The following is a 17,648-nucleotide window of genomic DNA, read 5'->3' as shown; positions in this document are numbered from 1 at the left end:
ATTAACCATAGGTGTGAATGAATGTATACAGTATCTGAAATGTCATGTGTATTAGTCATGATATATTTCAGTGATGTTTATTACTGGATTTAATCATTGGATTTCCATGATTGTTGCTTTTTCAATAATTACACTGATTTAAATAATAAAAAAGACATCTATCTCATTAAAGCATATTATGTTCGAACATCAAGGGGATCAAGAATTTATTACCTTTTATTTTTGCCATACATGATGTTGCTTTATGTGAAATAAAATGCAAAAAAAAAAAAAAAAAAAACCCAAAAAAACCTGCTCTAATCACGAGGGCACATGAGGACATGGTGCTACTGAGCAACATGATTCCGATTTGCCAAAGAACATTTGAAAAAGGTCTTTCTGACCTCTCGGTTTGGTCCCACTACTAGAAGTATAAGGTTTATCTTAACTGTACAGTAACTCTAGTATAAACTGAAGTATAAACTTTAACTTTACCTTAGAAGACATCAAATATTTAGATTTTTCACATTTATCATAGCAAATCTGTAAGTAAACCTGAGATAAGGCGGATAGTGACAGAGAGCACAATGACGCCACTGAAATGTGTTCGAAGTGAAATACCCTGTGCATACAGATAAAACTCCATAGCTGATTTGTTTAAACTTAAATAAATCTAATGTTGTAGGATCTAGGCATGCCGTTTTAGGCTGCATGTTTGACAAATTCCATAGGTTTTATAGCAAATGATTTTTGCATTATCATCTACTTTTAGGGTGATAATCAGGAAACAATTTTGATGTCTGATGTCCTTGCAAAAACCATTTAAAGATTCAGAACCTTTTCTCTGCTACTGAATTTGATTGATGAGGTATTTTCATACCAAAACGAATCTGAATTCTCTGTAGTATGGCTATTCATTTTAAACAGGCTCTTTTCTTATCTCTTGTATTTTAACACAGGTTAAAAAGCAAGACTTTCAGCATTATATAATGATCATCATTATGTGTGCAGTAAAGAGTGCAGCTATTCCACCACTTACATGCCACCATTATTATAACATTCCTTGTTCTCCTGTAACAGGCTGCTTTTATACACCAGGAGCTCTTTTACATATTATATTACTATCTTCTTATATAACATATGTGAAAATGTAAGCTACAAAATTTTATTTGTATAATGAGGTTGATGGTTACAGTGCCAGACTGTCTTCAACATCAGGTCTACATTATTTTATAAGCACTGAGTAAATATTGTAGGCCAATACAGAAGGGATAACCTCAGCTTTGTAACCCAAAAGTGGATGACCTATCAGAGTATTTAAAGTAAATCATTTAAACTTTTCTAGAGCATGTAACATAGGGGAACATTCTCCAAGCCATCATGGGTTAGCACAAGGTTAGTGCGCGGTTCAAATGATTTAAAAGTTATAGGAATGTTTGGGAAACATTATGGAAATGTTCTCTGAACCATAAGGCACAACAAAATGTTATATTTCCAGAAACCCCACCACAAAAAAAAAAGTGTTATCAGAAGGTCTCTGGAACCAAAAACAATCATTCTCCGAATGTTCTGGAAACAGGGCTCGTTTGGATATTACTACCTTCATATATATATATATATAAAAAAAGTAAGCTACTGAGTTATAAATAGCTACAATATCATGCTGTCTTTGACACTTTAACATCAAGTATTTTTATTTATTTTATTTTTTTTCAGTAACACTCTTGAGTTAATATCTTAGGCCAATACAGATAGCCCTGGCTGGGTAACAGTGTACCATCTAGGAGGGGCCTATTAAAGCGAAAACCATTAATTCATTAAACTAAAACTGCTACAGTGCTATGTAGGACTATGATATTTAGCTGGTCTTGTCTCTAAACTTTACTGACCTTTAGCAGCAGTAAAATTTACATCATAAACAGCGAATGGGTTTTAGCCATAGACAAGTTTATGGTTTAGTTCTTTGTTGCTTTTTTTTTTTTTTTTTTTAATAATAAAAATCCCTTTATTTTTTTTTTCGCTTACATGTAAAAACCCATCATTGTTTACGTTTTTAACTATTTTCGTACAGTGAACGCATTTTCTTCAGTTAGTCTGCTTTTTATAGTCAGGCAATAACGTGGCCACCCAAACACCGATCCGGTCAGGCATATTGCTGGGCACTTCCAGGTCCTCCTTCCTTTTTTTCGCCCCTGAGCTAGTCGACGCCAAGATGGTGAGTTTCCCCTCAAAGTAATCTAATAAAATCCTTGCAATCATAAGCACCAAACTTACCAAATTAATAAAATAAAATTCTATATAATGTCTCTGGATGTATTACGGCTATATTGAGATGAATGTAGGGGTGGGAGTTTATTTTTTGTAGTGTATAATACGATGTGGTAGCATGTAGGTCTGTGTTTAGCTTTTACTCTGTTATTGAGGACTTAGTCCGGGCTCGTGCTCCAGTTATGTTGTGTATGAGGAAAGAATGCTTGTAGAAATTGGCTGTAAGATATGAAACCTTTTAGTTATCTTGAGTTTTTAACTATTATAGTTGATGTGTGTGGTTATTAAACAGTCTAGTGTAGTTAGCCCAATGCTAAGCTAGTTAGCCATCCAGGTGTTTTCTGCTGCCTCGCTGGTCCTGTTCAAATAGTTAGCTAGCTTTGTTAGTAATTAGTGCTGGGTGCAGTATGTGAGAAACTGCTTGCGTCGTGGTTTTTTTTTTTTTTTGTAGTGTTTTAGCAAGTGATGCTTGTGGCCAGGCCTTTAAAATTGAGTTGAAATGAATTCTAACGTCTCAGTGAAAATTTGTACCTCAGTTCTCATGGGAGTTCATGTCTATTTGCTTAATTGTAAGTCTCAATAACTTGTAAATGTGTCCATGCAGAGGATAATCAGTTTATCCTTTTCTGTTTCAGAACGACAGTGTCACACTCAGGACTCGGAAGTTCATGACAAACCGCTTGCTTCAGAGGAAGCAAATGGTGAGTGAGGGTTTAAACAGTCTGGTAGTTAAACTGTACCTGCCATGTTGATGCTTGATAAGTGATGCATGCTTTCCTTCTCAGGTTCTGGATGTCCTGCACCCTGGAAAAGCAACAGTCCCCAAGACTGAAATCAGGGAGAAGCTTGCCAAAATGTACAAGACCACGCCTGATGTGGTGTTCGTCTTTGGTTTCAAGACTCAATTCGGTGGCGGCAAGACTACAGGTTTCGCCATGGTCTACGATTCACTGGACTATGCCAAGAAGAATGAGCCCAAATACAGACTGGCCAGAGTGAGATGTTGCTCCATGCTTTTTCATTTCTTATTCTGAAGTAATCAATTTCTTCTTGTGAAAGACGTAGAACAGATGAAAATGATGGCTGTGTGCCTGAACCACTGAGTCGAGGATGTCCATTCAGTAGTGTTAGTCAGGCTTTCAAAAATGTGCTTTTTCTTATTTTAGCACGGCCTCTATGAGAAGAAAAAGACCTCCAGAAAACAGCGCAAGGAGAGAAAGAATAGAATGAAGAAAGTACGCGGCACCAAGAAAGCCTCTGTTGGTGCTGCTGGCAAAAAGGTAATGTTACTCTATTTACACATTTTCAATTCAACTTTCTCAGTTCTGTCCATACCATATTTCAGTCTTTACGTTTTTTTTTTTTTTTTAAATAATTCTTCTCACCTTTCCCATGTTTATATCATCTTTCTTCTCCCTTGTACATCTGGACTGTAGAAGGTAAAATCTCGTAAATAGACTAATTCCTATTAGAGATTTACTGGAGTGAGATCCCGTAACGTGTTTCTTAATATCATAGAAAAGTCAGTGACCTGTAGTGTGCATAATATTGCAGGCTACTCATCCTTTAAGGCTCACTATTTACCCGCTTGAGATAAAGGAGTAGTTTGTCAAATGAAATGTACCCTATTTTCCATTTATGCTGAATGTAACGCCTCATCTAAGATGTAGTTTATCTGAAGTTTTATATTTTTTGCTAAATTATTGTAGGTTTGTCCCAAAACATCAGAACGAGTCTGTTTAAAAAAAAAAAAAAAAAAAAAAAAAGTATAAATGAAACTAATTCAAATACCTTATCACATAATTCCGCCTTCAAAGCCACACCTCCCCGTGTCTTAATTGTGCAAGATAAAAATGTAAAAACAGAGTAAGGGCATTTTCACACTTGGCTCGTTTGGAGCGTTTGTTTTGGAACCTGGAGCTTGTTTTTCCCTTGGTTTGGCTCATTTAGATATGAGCAAGGCAATCACGCTCCAATCCACACAAAAACAAGCGGCGTGATTGCAAGTGAACTCTAGAGTGGTTCGCTTGTTGTGAGAAAGCAATCCATCCCAACAAAGCCATCTGTATAGCAGTGCATGATGGGAACTTTCACACCAATATCCATAAATTAACATGACTATCAATGTTTTTAAAATCGTTTAATTCCTATCAGATTTAAATAGTTTTGTTACTCTGGGACAACACAGTGCATTATAGGGTTAAACATTCCTGAAATCCTGAAAAGCTGTTGCGATTTAAATACGCTGAGAAGCGATAGATATGCTAGATAACCATGAGCATACCCGATTAATCTTTGACGAATTCAGTGGGTGAGCACGTCATGGCAATTCAAGAGCAAAGCGCGTCCCTTCATTTTTAAATTACGTGTAATAGCCCTTCTCTGAAACAGGTGAACTGCAACTATTTCCCAATAAAACGTTCATTCCTGCTCAAAGTGATAAATTATAATAACCACAGCTAAAAAAGAAAGCTACAACGATAAGGTCACAAAGCTGCTGTCTATCCGTCTTGAACACCCCGGAACATAAACAGGCGCACTCTGACCAAGGAGAGGGCAGTTTACTCGTTTACGGGACTTAAATAAACGCATTTTGTTGTGCTTTGAAATATTGCAAAAGTGAAAAATTGTGAAAAGGAACCAAGCCAAGGACAAAATTCAGCATTGTAACAAGTTCCCGTTTCAGAACAAAGGACATATCTACAGGTCTGAAAACACCTTACGAAGGTGGTTTGGGCTTTTATTGTTTAGTGTTTTGACTATGCAGTTTGCTTTAATCCAGTTTAGACCTCAATCTGTTTAGTCTGTTTGAAATGGTATAGCTGTGTGTTGTCTGAAGAATGATTATAAACTGGAGTCTATGGCCTTCTCTTACTGGTTAACTATATTAGCCTTGTAGCTCCAGTGCAACACTAAAGATGCAAACTTCAGTTATCAAATGTCTTATTTGTGAAGCTACATTTAGTAAGGGGTTAATTTGTGCATTTCATCTTATTTGAAAGTACTATTCTTTTAAGGGCACTGTACTTGACTTGCACTAATGAAATTAGCTGAAGTAGTAATGCAGAGGTGGACAAATCATACTTTTATCTCTCACTGGGCAAGTGAAAACTCTTTGCTGCCCAGTCCCATGGCTTGGGAGACTAAATGACTACTTGAAAGTGATGGGTGTAAAGAAGTAATGTACAGTGCCCTCCACTAATATTGGTACCCTTGGTAAATGTAAGCAAAAAAGGCTGTGAAAAATTGTCTTTGCTGTTGAACCTTTTGATCCTTTGTTAAAATATTTATTTTATTTTTTTTTACAAATATTCTGCTGTCATGGATATCAAACAATTGCAAACAAAACAGGTTTATAAATAGAAGAAAACCCTTTTTTTTCTTCTTTCTTTTTCTTTTTTTTTTTTTTACCTCAACCTGTTAACACTGCCCGCATTAAATAGCTAGTTCAGTTAACTTTCCTGATGTGCATTTTGCCATTAGTGTCATTGTTAATCGGGTGGTCCCTTTAAGATTTTTTGTTTATGGAAAAAGTTGAAGGTCACATGACTGACAACATGGCGGATGTAGTATGTCTTTGATTGTGTTCATTCTACACACACTCGCACGTTAGTACATACTGTTTCAGCGGCCGTGCAGTAGGTACTGCATCGAATGCAGTACATATGCGACTTTTAGAAACAGCCCTTGTCATTCATAACAAGGAGTAAGACCAAGGAATATAGCTGTGATGTGCAGCAAAAGGTTGAGCTTCACAAAATGGCAAGTGGCTATAATAAAATAGCAAAAGCATTAAAAATGCCCATTTCCACCATCAGGGCAATAATTATGAAGTTCCACTCAACTGGAAATGTTATGAATCAACCTGTAATTGGACGTTTGTCTATATTTCAACACACTGGGAAGAGGATGGTTCGTCTGGCCAAAAAAAATGGGTCACAGCTGGAGAATTGCAGAAGTTAGTTGCGTCTTTTGAGTCAGAAAATCTCCAAAACTACAATCCGAAGTCACCTACATCACCACAAATTGTTTGGAAGGGTTTCAAGAAAAAAATCCTCTACTCTCTTCCAAAAACAAACTCGAGCATCTTCAGTTTACCAGACACTAATGGAACCTCAAATGGGATTGGGTTGTATGGTCAGATGAAACCAAAATAGAGCTTTTTGGCAATAAACAACAGAGGTGGTTTCGGCGCACACTGAAAGGTACCCATATGGAAAAGTACCTCATGCTCACGGATCTGGACATTTTGTTTGGATACATGGCATCATGGACCATCAAATATCAACAGATATTAAATGAAAACCTGACTGCATCCCCCAGAAAGTTTTAAATTGGGCCATGATTGGATCTTCCAGCAGGACACTGGTCCAAAACATGCATCAAAATCAACACAGAAATGGTTTACTAACCACAAAATCAAGGTCCTGTCATGGCCATCCCAGTCGCTTGACTTAAAACCCACAGAAAACCTGTTCAAAAAAATAAAAGAAAAACTGAAAAGGGCAGTCCACCAGTGTGGACCTCAAAATTTGAAGGATCTAGGGAGTCTTATTATAGGATTGGTCTCAGGTTCCTTGCCATATATTCTCCAACTTCATCAGGTTTTGTAGGAGAAAATTTGGAATTATCTTAGTAAAGGGAGGTAGCATAAAGTATTGACTATAAGGGTGCCAATAAATTTGGCACACGTATTTAACAGTTGTTTATTTATATATATGTGTGTGTGTGTGTGTATATATATATATATATATATATATATATATATATATATATATATATATATATATATATATATATACACATACATACATAATATATAAATATATATATCTATATATGTATTTTGTGTGTATGTGTATATATATATATATATGTATATATGTGTGTGTATGTATATATATATATATATATATATATATATATATATATATATATATATATGTGTATATATATATATATATGTGTATATATATATATATATATATATATATATATATATATATATATATATATATATATAAATATATATATATATATAAATAAATAATGTGTATATGTATATAAACCTGCTTTGTATGCAATTGTTTAATATCCATGAGAGCTGTGTATTTTTATGAATTTTTGTTGACCAAAAGATCAAAATTTTAAGCAACAGACAATTTTTCACGTCCTTCTTTGCACATATTTACTAATGGTGCCAATATTTAGTAAAAGTTGCATCACAAATTTTGGTTAAAAAAATCTGCAGCAAAATCAAGTGTTTTTGGCTGCAATGATCAAAAAAAACCCCCTGCAAAATCCTGTATGTTCTGTTTAGGGTCTGTCACGCCATAATGCAGTGCATTATGAAAAATGTTGGTGCAACCAGCACCCTGCTTAACCACCAAGCAACAATGAGTAAAAACAGTAGCCCGGGCACACAATCTGCTTGTCCTGGGCACCCAGGCTACTGATTTGTCCACCAATGTAATGTGATCAGTAGATCTATGACACATGACTGTGCTAATAAAAGGCACTGATGGCTTTCACAAGTTGTATGACCAACTTGTAGAATTGAACAGTTAAACTTATTGGCAAGTTTATGATTTAACCTCTTATGCTCCTTTTAACACTTGATTTAGTAATGCCATGAAAAACAGTGCACAATGATTAAGAGAACTTTTCTAAGACAGAAAAGTAAGCCTTTGTTCCTTGGAGTTTTTAGAGGTTAAAAACCTTCAGAACAATTCTTTGCACACATGTCTTGAACAAGGATCTCATGCTTTCCCACATTTTATGCCCTTTTTATTTTGCTTCTCCGGGATATTTTCAGAAATGAGATGTCAGGAAAAGGTAGAGCGGAAATTGGCATGGTGTGCTGATTGCAATCCACTTTTAGTTGGAGTGCACTGCATGTTAAACCTATAATACTTTTCCTCTAGAGAAAATCCCAGTACAAGACAGTTTGTGTTTGTCATGTATAATTCTAATTTCTGAACATGTAAAAGCAAGATTGATAGTGACTAGTAATTTTGATTTACACTGTGAGCAGCATGATGTTTAGTTAACTCTACATTTGTCTAGAATAGCTGATGGAGTGCATGCTTGAAGTGTGACTTCCAGATTCCATGTTTGTCACCCAACTTTAACCACTTGATATTTTTTAGTGAACTGCCTTTAGTGTGCATAGAGAAGCAGCAGCAGTAGATGACTCAAAAAGCAAAATGCCATGAGTTCTTTTTCCAAATTGACTGTTTTCTAATGTGTACTTTATTTATTTTTTGTCCCAACAGTGAGACCTTCAGTGGAGATGATCATCCTGAATGTTCTTGTATATTGTCCGCAAATAAATTTCTAAAAGGATGCTGTCTTGTGTGGTTTATTTGAACCCTATGGACACTGTACACTGACTTGGAGTCATTTTAACATTTAAAAAAGAAAAAGCACTATATGCTTCTAGTATTTAAAACCTGAGGTACGGTGAGCATTATTAAGTAATCAGAAAACGAGCCCATGAGAAAATGTAGGATTTCGAAGCAGTGAATTGAATTTAGAAAAGCTACTACCAATCTCTGGCATCTTTTGCAACTGATCTTACACTGGTCACTTGCACTCTCAATAGCTGTAACATTTTGCTCTACATTTTGTCTCTTAAAATAGACACCATTATATTCCATGCTATCCAAAGGAGCATGTTCAACATTGTCTATTCAGTAAACAAGTTAATGTAAGACTTTTCCTTCAAAACAGCAGTTTTACACAGTTCCAGTATACCGTTACATCCTGTAACACAATAGAAAATGTGCCTACTTCCCTCAACCACACCTTTAACCCCCATATTGATCATCCACGCAGGAAAATTTGACCCTCATCACACACATTGATGTAGGCAAATTTCAGGTAAATCAACAAACCTCCTATATCAAAGTGCAGTTCACCTACTTTTCCAGATAGGTGGTGCTAAAACTAAAAGCACAAAAGTCAAGTGGATGTAATCAGGACTTGATATGGAGTAACTACTTGAAGTTTGAAGCCCATCATTCAAACCAGCACAGAATTATTCACACTTTCTATTTAGCATGGTATCATTTATGGCAATGACACTACCTTAATCACTGAACCCTATTTAAATTAATCTTCCACCTTAATTTTCTAGGTTTATGTGACTATTTCTCAAGCAAATCAGACAAATCCTCTAGTAAATCAACGTGAATCCATATGGTAAACCCATATAAACTTTTTAAAGTGCAATATAACAGTTTCAGTCTAGGTGGTGCTATAATGACTCATAATTGTCATATTACTGTAATCGGGAGTGGCTGATTAGTAGCAATGCACAAGTTAAGGTTGATCAAACCGAGCATGAGTTATGTCCACTTCCTGGTTTGGTGTGGTGCCTCATGCAAATCAATTTGCAGCCATTATGTCCTCATTTGAGATCCACTATTCCTTGGCAATTTATAATCACATATATGTGAAGTTTATTTCAACCAAATTTAAAGGAAATCCACTGAACTCTAGGAGGAGTACGAACGAGTTTCAGAAAAATATGGAAAAAATGCACGAATTCCAAAATTGCTCAACTTTCTGTTGGGTGGAGTCACTCAAACTAATGTTAAAAATTTGTACAATGATGACATTCATGTTCATGCCAAATTTCATGACTGTCAATCTAACTGTCTCCTTACCATTAAAACCTCTGAATCTGATAGTGTTGTGTGTTAAGCAAATCTATTGCCCACCATTACATCCTTATTTAAGATATCCACTATTCCTTCACAATTTATAATCACATATGTCTGGAGTTTATAATAATTAAATTTCAAGTGAATCTGGTTATCTAAGAAGAAACACGAAACTTTCAAAATGGCCGACGTTCTGTTGGGCGGAGCTAATACGATCCGATGGGAAATATGTCTGATAGGATGTGGACAATTCGTAAATATCAGGCAAACTTTGTGGCAACCACAACAATAAACTCATTCAGAAATGTTAGGGGCACTATTGAGTCAGTTGTCCAAAACCTAAAAGAAATGACCAAAGAATTATAAAAATTGTGTATGCCAAATTTTCTTGAATTTTTGTTCACTACAAGGGTGTCAAATTTGTGTTCAAACCCTAGGTGGTGCTATGGAGCTCAGGAGGCACACGTATGTTAAACTGCGATATCATATGAAAAGGTGTCCTAACAGAAATAGAAATGTAAAGTTTCATGCATTTTCCATCATTGTAAGCCTCTCAAAACACCTTGAGAATGTTTGAAAACCCCACATTCCAGCCAGCATGGCTGTCTACCTGTTGGACAGAGTCAGATACAACCAAGTGAACCTTGTCGTGCATGAGTGCAACGACCATACCTAACTGTTCAGGGGCGCTATGGAGTTGCTGAACCACAGCAAAGCCTATTTACTACAACATGTTTTAATTTTCGCCAGGTATGATGCGTATGCCGAATTTCATTTATTTTGAAGCATCACAAATGCCTCAAAAATGAATGAAACTGCTTAACAAAATAATAATAAACATTAAAAACAATAGGCATTTGCTTATTCTGTGCAGGCCAAGAGCGGCCTGCGCCTCCGGTGCTTGGGCCCTAATAATGATCCTTAGAAAAACGATAGGGCCAGATCCAATAAGCGGAGCAGATCCAATAAGGGCCTCACACCATCGTTGCTTGGGTCCTAATAATAAATCACTAACAAGAAAAACATCACTACTTTCCTATACTAAACTTATCCCCCTACCTGAAATAAGAACGGAAATGGCAGTAGGAATAAATGATCTATACTATTGCTCTTTACAGGGGGGGAATCTAAACCGGGAGCCGGAAGGTAGAATCTGAAACTCAGAGTGAAGGGGGTGGGCACTGACTGATAGAATAGATTTAGCTTTCTGCACTACCTGTTTGTTATACAGAGCAGTGAGTTTGCTTTGCTGGGCAACTAGGATTTTACTGCTGACCTTCACTATTTGGGATAATTTGGGACTTGATACTGAGATTCCTAAACCAACATATTACAGAAAACGTTAATACAGACTCATTGTAGGATTTGCAAAAAAGGGTCATCAAGGTCTTATCAACATGAAATTTCAACAATTTACGAAGGCAAAATATTTGTTGCTGGCCCTTTTTAGAAAGCATCTCTGTGTTAGAGTTAAGTCAACTTATTGTCAATCAGGCCACCAAAGTACCTGTATATTTCTACAACTTTAACCACCTGCCCCTTACTCTGAGTACTCTGAGGAGCTAAGGGCTTGCGCCTGAAATTGATGATGGAAATAGCAGTATCATCTGCAAATTTTAAAACATGTCTGTTATCATGCCGACCCTATGGATGATGACATCTCTTCAGACATACAGTTCTAACAGAGTTCTATCAGTTTTAAAAAAAATCAAGAATCCAGACTATATTAAAATCAAGACCAAAATTTAAGAACTTGTCTACTAAAATGTGGGGATCCATCCATCCATCTTCTATACCACTTATCCTTCTTTCAGGCCATTGGGCACAAAGCGGGGTACACCCTGGACCGGGTGCCAATCCATCGCAGGGCACACTCACACCCACACCCATTCACACACTACGGACACTTTAGCCATGCCAATCAGCCTACCATGAATGTCTTTGGACTGGGGGAGGAAACCGGAGTACTCGGAGGAAACCCCCACAGCACGGGGAGAACTTGCAAACTCCGCACACACAGGGCCACGGTGGGAATCGAACCCTGACCCTGGAGGTGCGAGGCGAACGTGCTAAACACTAAATAAAGTCCTGGCATGTGTTTTACTACCTTCCATATGTTTGAATAACAGGTTTAGCAGAATGGCAGTAGCATCTTCTACCCCCTGTCCTAGCCCTATGAACAAACTGTAACGGGTCAAGGAGATTTTGTGTTTTCACGAGGAGCTCTTTTTTTTATCAGTCTTTCAAAACACTTCATGACAAAGGAAGTCAAAGCAACAGGCCTAAAATCATTTAGTGTTTGGGGATTGGGATTGGTAGACTGTTTCCAGATTTTTGGCACCCTCTGTTGATTAAGGGATAACAGATAAGCAGGCATCTACCTATATTATCAGGGCCAGGACTGTTCCACGCTCTGGAGTGTTTAACCACATCACGTTCACCAAAGGGAGTAAGACCACTGTCAGATATATTTATTTTCTGCTTTCAAACTTTATTGTTTTTAAAATTGTGGGTGTCAAACCTCAAATAAAACTCTTATGCAAGCTGATAATCACATCTATAACCTTCCAGTGCCACTTTAGAGTTCCTTTTGCACTTTAAACCAGCAATAGTTTTCATAGCATCCCAGGCAGAACCTAAATTGTTGTCAATAAGCTCCCTCTCAATCTTTCCTTTATAACTCTGTTTTGCTTTCCTTATTTCAGTTTTCAGTCAATACACTGGGGTTTAAAGACTATTTAGGGGTGTGGTTCAAGTTGCTGATCACAATAAAGCATGGGTTCAAGACACTTTGTCAGTAACTGGTGGCTCGAGTTTTGATTGACAATTTCAAAGTCAATCAGCTGATGCCAAATTAGTTTTTCCCACAAACTCCAAGAATGTTTAAAAGTGGTTCAGACGCATCCAAATTTGAGGCTGTTTGTCAGAGGCAAGAGCTTGAGAGAAGCTGTGTTTGTAAACCGACTTGATATTCTTGTAATTTTATGAAAGGTGCACGCAAGAGAGAATGCTCTATGGTGTAGAATTATTTCCACTTAGAGTCCTCGTCAAAAGTGAAATGTACAATTTGTACATACTGCTCTCTGCTTAGAGAACATGAACTTGGCTGTTGCATTAAATTGCTCTTTAAGAATTTGCATCAGTTATGTATAAATATTTTTTATGGTCACATCAGCCCTAAAAAATCATCTTAGCAAAGTACGTAATATTTCTGAAGTCCAGGACAGACTCTTGACTGCTAATAGTAAGAAGGTTATACATGCTTTTGTGACAGCTATAACAAAATACTGTAATGAACAAGCTTCAGAGCCATATCATTAACTTACAGTGGATTCAGAATGTTGCACCTTCGTAGAAGAGCCTGTTCATCAACCCAACATAGTAGCATGCTTACAAATTTGTAATAAAGTGGAGAAAATTGGGCACCACAGTGACATTACCACCAACAGAACAAGAAGGAAACTTATCATGGAGGCTGCCAAGAGGCTTACAGCAACATTATAGGAGCTGCAGGAACATCTGGTAAGTACTGGCCACTCCCTGCATGTGACCACAATCTCTCATATTTTTCAGGTCTGGGTTATGGGGTAAGGTGTGTTGTGGTCTGATAAGACAAAGGTAGAGCATAATTCTAAAAACAAGACAGCTTATTACCTGAAGAACACCATATCCACAGTGAAGCATGGTGGTGGCAGTATTATGCTTTGATGCTGCTTCTCTTCAACTGGGACTGGGACTCAAGTCAAGATAGAGGGAATAATGGATTAAGGAACTCCAAATATCAATCTGTTTTTGTACAAAACCTGCATGCCTGTGTTAGACAGCTAAAGGTAAAATTTCACCTTCCAGCACAATTTCGACGCAAAGCACAAATCCAAGTCAACAAATGAATGGATGATTAACATTTTAGAATGATCCAATCAGAGTCCAGATTTAATCCTACCAAAAACCTGTGGATTTACTTAAAGAGAACTGTGCACAGGGGATCCCCTCACAATCTGATAGATCTGGAGCAATAAAATTGTCAAAGCAAGATGTGCTAAGTGCTCAGATGTACTCTTACCCAAAACACTGGGTGTTGTATGGCAAGCAAAATGTTTTGTAAGCAGTTTGTAAATGTTTTTATTGTTATTTTTCACATTAAAACTGTAAAAAGATCTGACATGACTTATCTTGGATTCTTTTTTAACATCACAAAAACCTGCAATTTCAACCGAGGGGTGTGGACTTTTTATATCCACTGTACAATTCATCTCACTGTGTGTGATCTGCAGACAGCTCATAGTGCTTCAGTGGACTGCTGTACTTGCTTCTCTTATAGAAAATAGCATAAATAGTTATGAGAGAGAGCCAAAGGGGTCTAGTATGTGTGCTTTTATTGCATCAGTAGTGCACATGCTTACAATAAGGCTGAGATAATCCTACTGCTGTTCTTTGTATCGTTATGAAGAGCTTACAAACTGGCAATGTGTTTAAGGAGATCTTGTTAGAGAAATGTCACTGGGGCACGCAGTCTTGTGCAAACTGTGTCTTTAGGGTTCTGCTGTAACCACAGAAACTCAGAGCACCCTGTGTGCACAGACCTCAGTTCAAACCCACTGATTTATGAGTCACAAAAACATTGGGAACATGCAGGGAAATCTGAAGATTTCATGCCTTTCTGTGTTCCTGCCTCAGGGCACTGTGCTTCACGGAGGAATATTCTATTGTCAGCACAGGTGCCGAGTGAAAACTGAACTGAGAGATGCAATGCGCTCTACAAATGCAGCAAGGTTTAACGGATAGTCCATTTTATAAACAATCCGATGAACAATCCATGTCCTAATGTATCATGCTAGTGTGCCTTTTATTTGAAAGATCAACTATGAACAACACAGTAATAATTTCTGAGTAATTAAAATAATAAAAGCTTTTAAGAGAATGTTGATTGATGCTCAGAGTGAAAGCATTTGGCCCTCTCACTGAACTGAAATGCCATGTTGCTCAAACTGGATGACACACTGACTTTGGCAGAGAGTGTTAATGTACCTCAAATCCACTTTATAAAAAGAATGTGAAGGATCTGGTCGGCATCCTCCGAAGAGCATTTCATTAGCATGCCTGTAAACAGCGATTAAATATGCACATAATCAGAGTGGATAACAGCCATGCTTCCCCCAGGATCCCTGAGGTTAGGTTTGCATTATGTTATATTACATTATTTATTTGCTTGGCAGATGTCCTTACCCAGGGCAGTGTTCAGTAATCATATTTTTGGACTGATCACAGCTCTGTTTTCAAGGCCAAGTGGAAACAGACCTTAGCATGAGGTGGAACGATTACTGTGGCAATGCTCATCTTTATTTGTACTCTGAAGTACAAATGTGAGTCCCTACATCAAGAAAAAGATGTTTTAGCATTGTTAGCTTGCCCTCTGGTGAAGTCCTCATTAGATAGTCTCATCTTAATCAGCATCTTTATTTCTTAGTCTTATGCTACAAAAAAACAAATGTTAACATAAGCTTATGTTAACTAGCAAAGTAGGCTAAAGTAAGAAAGTAGTGAGAATCCGCTGTCATGTAAGAGATGCAGTAATTGTAAATGTAAAATCCAGTTTGTTTCACATATACAAAATGAGTAGTAACTAGCCTTGAACTTTTTCACATTTTGTAGCATTACAACCTGAAACAAAAATGGACTTATTTGGGATTATATGTCATGAATCTACACAAATAGCCCATAATATCAGTGTCTATGTTTGGGCAGGGGGGTCAATATAGTTTATATATTTATTTACAAATAAATACCATAAAGATTGCAATTGTGTAAGCATTTCCTCCCTTATTTCTGTGAATCCCCTAAACGGTTTCTGTTTCAACCAGAACGTGGTTCTAGTGTTGACACTGAGGGGTTAAAACTTGTGCAACCAACAATTGTCTGCTTTTTTGTTTAAATAACCTTTGTGCCATAGTGTTCCCTGGCGGTCTAGTGGCTAAGGATACTGCGCTCTCACAACCATGACGCAGGTTCAGTTCCTGGGCAGGGAACCCTAGCCACTGCACTCAGTGCCAGTCCCAAGCCGGGATAAAATGGGAGGGTTGTGTCAGGAAGGGCAAAAAAAAAAAACTATACCAAATCAAATATGAGGACCAATGATCTGCTGTGGTGATGCTGAATTGGAGCAGCCAAAAGAACATCAACAACTTTAGTGCTATAGTATAAACATTTTGCACCTTCAAATGTTAGACATACTATGTAAATCATTCATTCAGGTTAAGTAACCGGTTTATCCCCATCAGGGTTGCGGTGGATCTAGAGCCTATCCTGGAAACACAGAGTGCAAAGTGGGAATATACCCAGTATGGGATGCCAGTCCATTCAGAGCACCATGCACACACATTCACACACTCATTCACCCCTAGGGCCAATTTAGCATAGCTTATTCCCTTACTGCCATGTTTTTTGGAGATGGGAGGAAACCAGAGAACTGAAAGAGAAACAGGAAGAACATGCAAAACTCCACACAGACAGTAACCTGAGATTAGGATCGAACCAGGAACCCTGGAGCTGTGAGTCAGCAAAGCTACCGCTACATCACCATGCCACCTTTGTTGTGAAAATCAAATGGTAAAAATCCCAATTTTAATACCAACTTACAAAACATAGACGTGGATAAAAGTTTAGTCAAGGCACGATATAATTTTTTAATATAAAATATTTTATTATTCACGTTAGCTTTTATAAATAACTGCTATTTTTTTCATCAGATTGCAATGCCATTGAAGCAGCTTCTGCTCCTTAATTCAACACTCATTTTTGACTTGATCCACTCATCTACTAAACATGAGCAAATAGAGTATGTTACAAAACTTAATACACCGTGGCCATTAAGACTGTTGTGGGGATTCCCCTACAAGGAACTGGTAAATGAAGTCAATGAGTGCTTGTTAAAACAGTATTGAAACAGGCCCAGGGTGTGTGAAAGATGGTGTTTCCACTCCAGTAACAAAATCTGCCACGTGGGGGCTCCTTCTGCCTGGGTTTTGTGGCCCGACTTGTAGTAATAATCAGTCACACACACACTGCACACAAAACTACATTCCCTGTGGCGGAGCTGATTCAGTATTCCACTGGCTGATTTATGCAGAACAATTCTCCACAGGAATGGCTGGAGCCAGGCTGTTGAAGGAGGGAAAATGTCTCAGAACAAAAAGACTGTGGTAAAAAATAATTATCTCTGGTGTCACTGTAGCAGCAGTCTTTGAGGCTGGTGTCAATAAAATATTGACACCAGCCTCTAGTAGCACAAGCATGTTGAATTTGATGTGAGAAGGGCTGCCGGTGGGGTCGCATCGAGCCGCAGGAGATTGTGTGGAATTTTCCGGAAAAACCGGCTGAATGCAGAGCACACGCACACCTCTCACTGCAGTCATTTGACATGTCAAAACACGGACTGCTCCCTGTCTACGACCTGCTTTCTGCTAGCTGTGATTTTCAAATAAGCCTTGTGTCTGAATGATTTATTCCCTACATATCACATTAAGACATTTCACTCTATTTTAATCTGTATGACATGTTTTCTCCTGGTTTTATTTCTGTATGTATCTATGACAAGAGGGCATTCATTCAATGGTTTTCCAAAATCAAGACACATTTATATTGCTGATATTCTGTGTAAGATGATGCATGATCACAACATTTTTAATTGCCATTAAGTTTTATAAAAATGGGCAACCATAAGGAACTGAGTGATTT

At 37.5% G+C, this 17,648-nt stretch overlaps 1 protein-coding gene across 2 annotated transcripts; it reads left to right on the top strand.

Annotated features, from left to right (window-relative positions):
• Positions 1–2,102: 2,102 nt before the first annotated feature.
• Positions 2,103–8,592, top strand: rps24 (ribosomal protein S24). Of its 2 annotated transcripts, XM_017462419.3 has the most exons (6): positions 2,103–2,194; positions 2,883–2,948; positions 3,033–3,242; positions 3,414–3,527; positions 8,063–8,082; positions 8,523–8,592. In XM_017462419.3, exons 1-5 carry the CDS (start codon positions 2,192–2,194, stop codon positions 8,066–8,068), a joined length of 399 nt encoding a protein of 132 aa, XP_017317908.1. In that variant the 5' UTR covers positions 2,103–2,191; the 3' UTR covers positions 8,069–8,082; positions 8,523–8,592.
• Positions 8,593–17,648: the final 9,056 nt, after the last annotated feature.

This window comes from Ictalurus punctatus, chromosome 3 (genome assembly GCF_001660625.3).
Source record: "Ictalurus punctatus breed USDA103 chromosome 3, Coco_2.0, whole genome shotgun sequence".
Classification (NCBI taxonomy): domain Eukaryota; kingdom Metazoa; phylum Chordata; class Actinopteri; order Siluriformes; family Ictaluridae; genus Ictalurus; species Ictalurus punctatus.
The sequence above is the reverse complement of the archived record's forward strand: the minus strand, read 5'-3'. Positions and strand labels throughout refer to the sequence as shown.

Coding starts and splice junctions, on each gene's coding strand:
- rps24 (XM_017462419.3), top strand. Junction 2,949..3,032: donor TGCTTCAGAGGAAGCAAATG/GTGAGTGAGGGT, acceptor TTTCCTTCTCAG/GTTCTGGATGTCCTGCACCC. Junction 3,243..3,413: donor CCAAATACAGACTGGCCAGA/GTGAGATGTTGC, acceptor TTCTTATTTTAG/CACGGCCTCTATGAGAAGAA.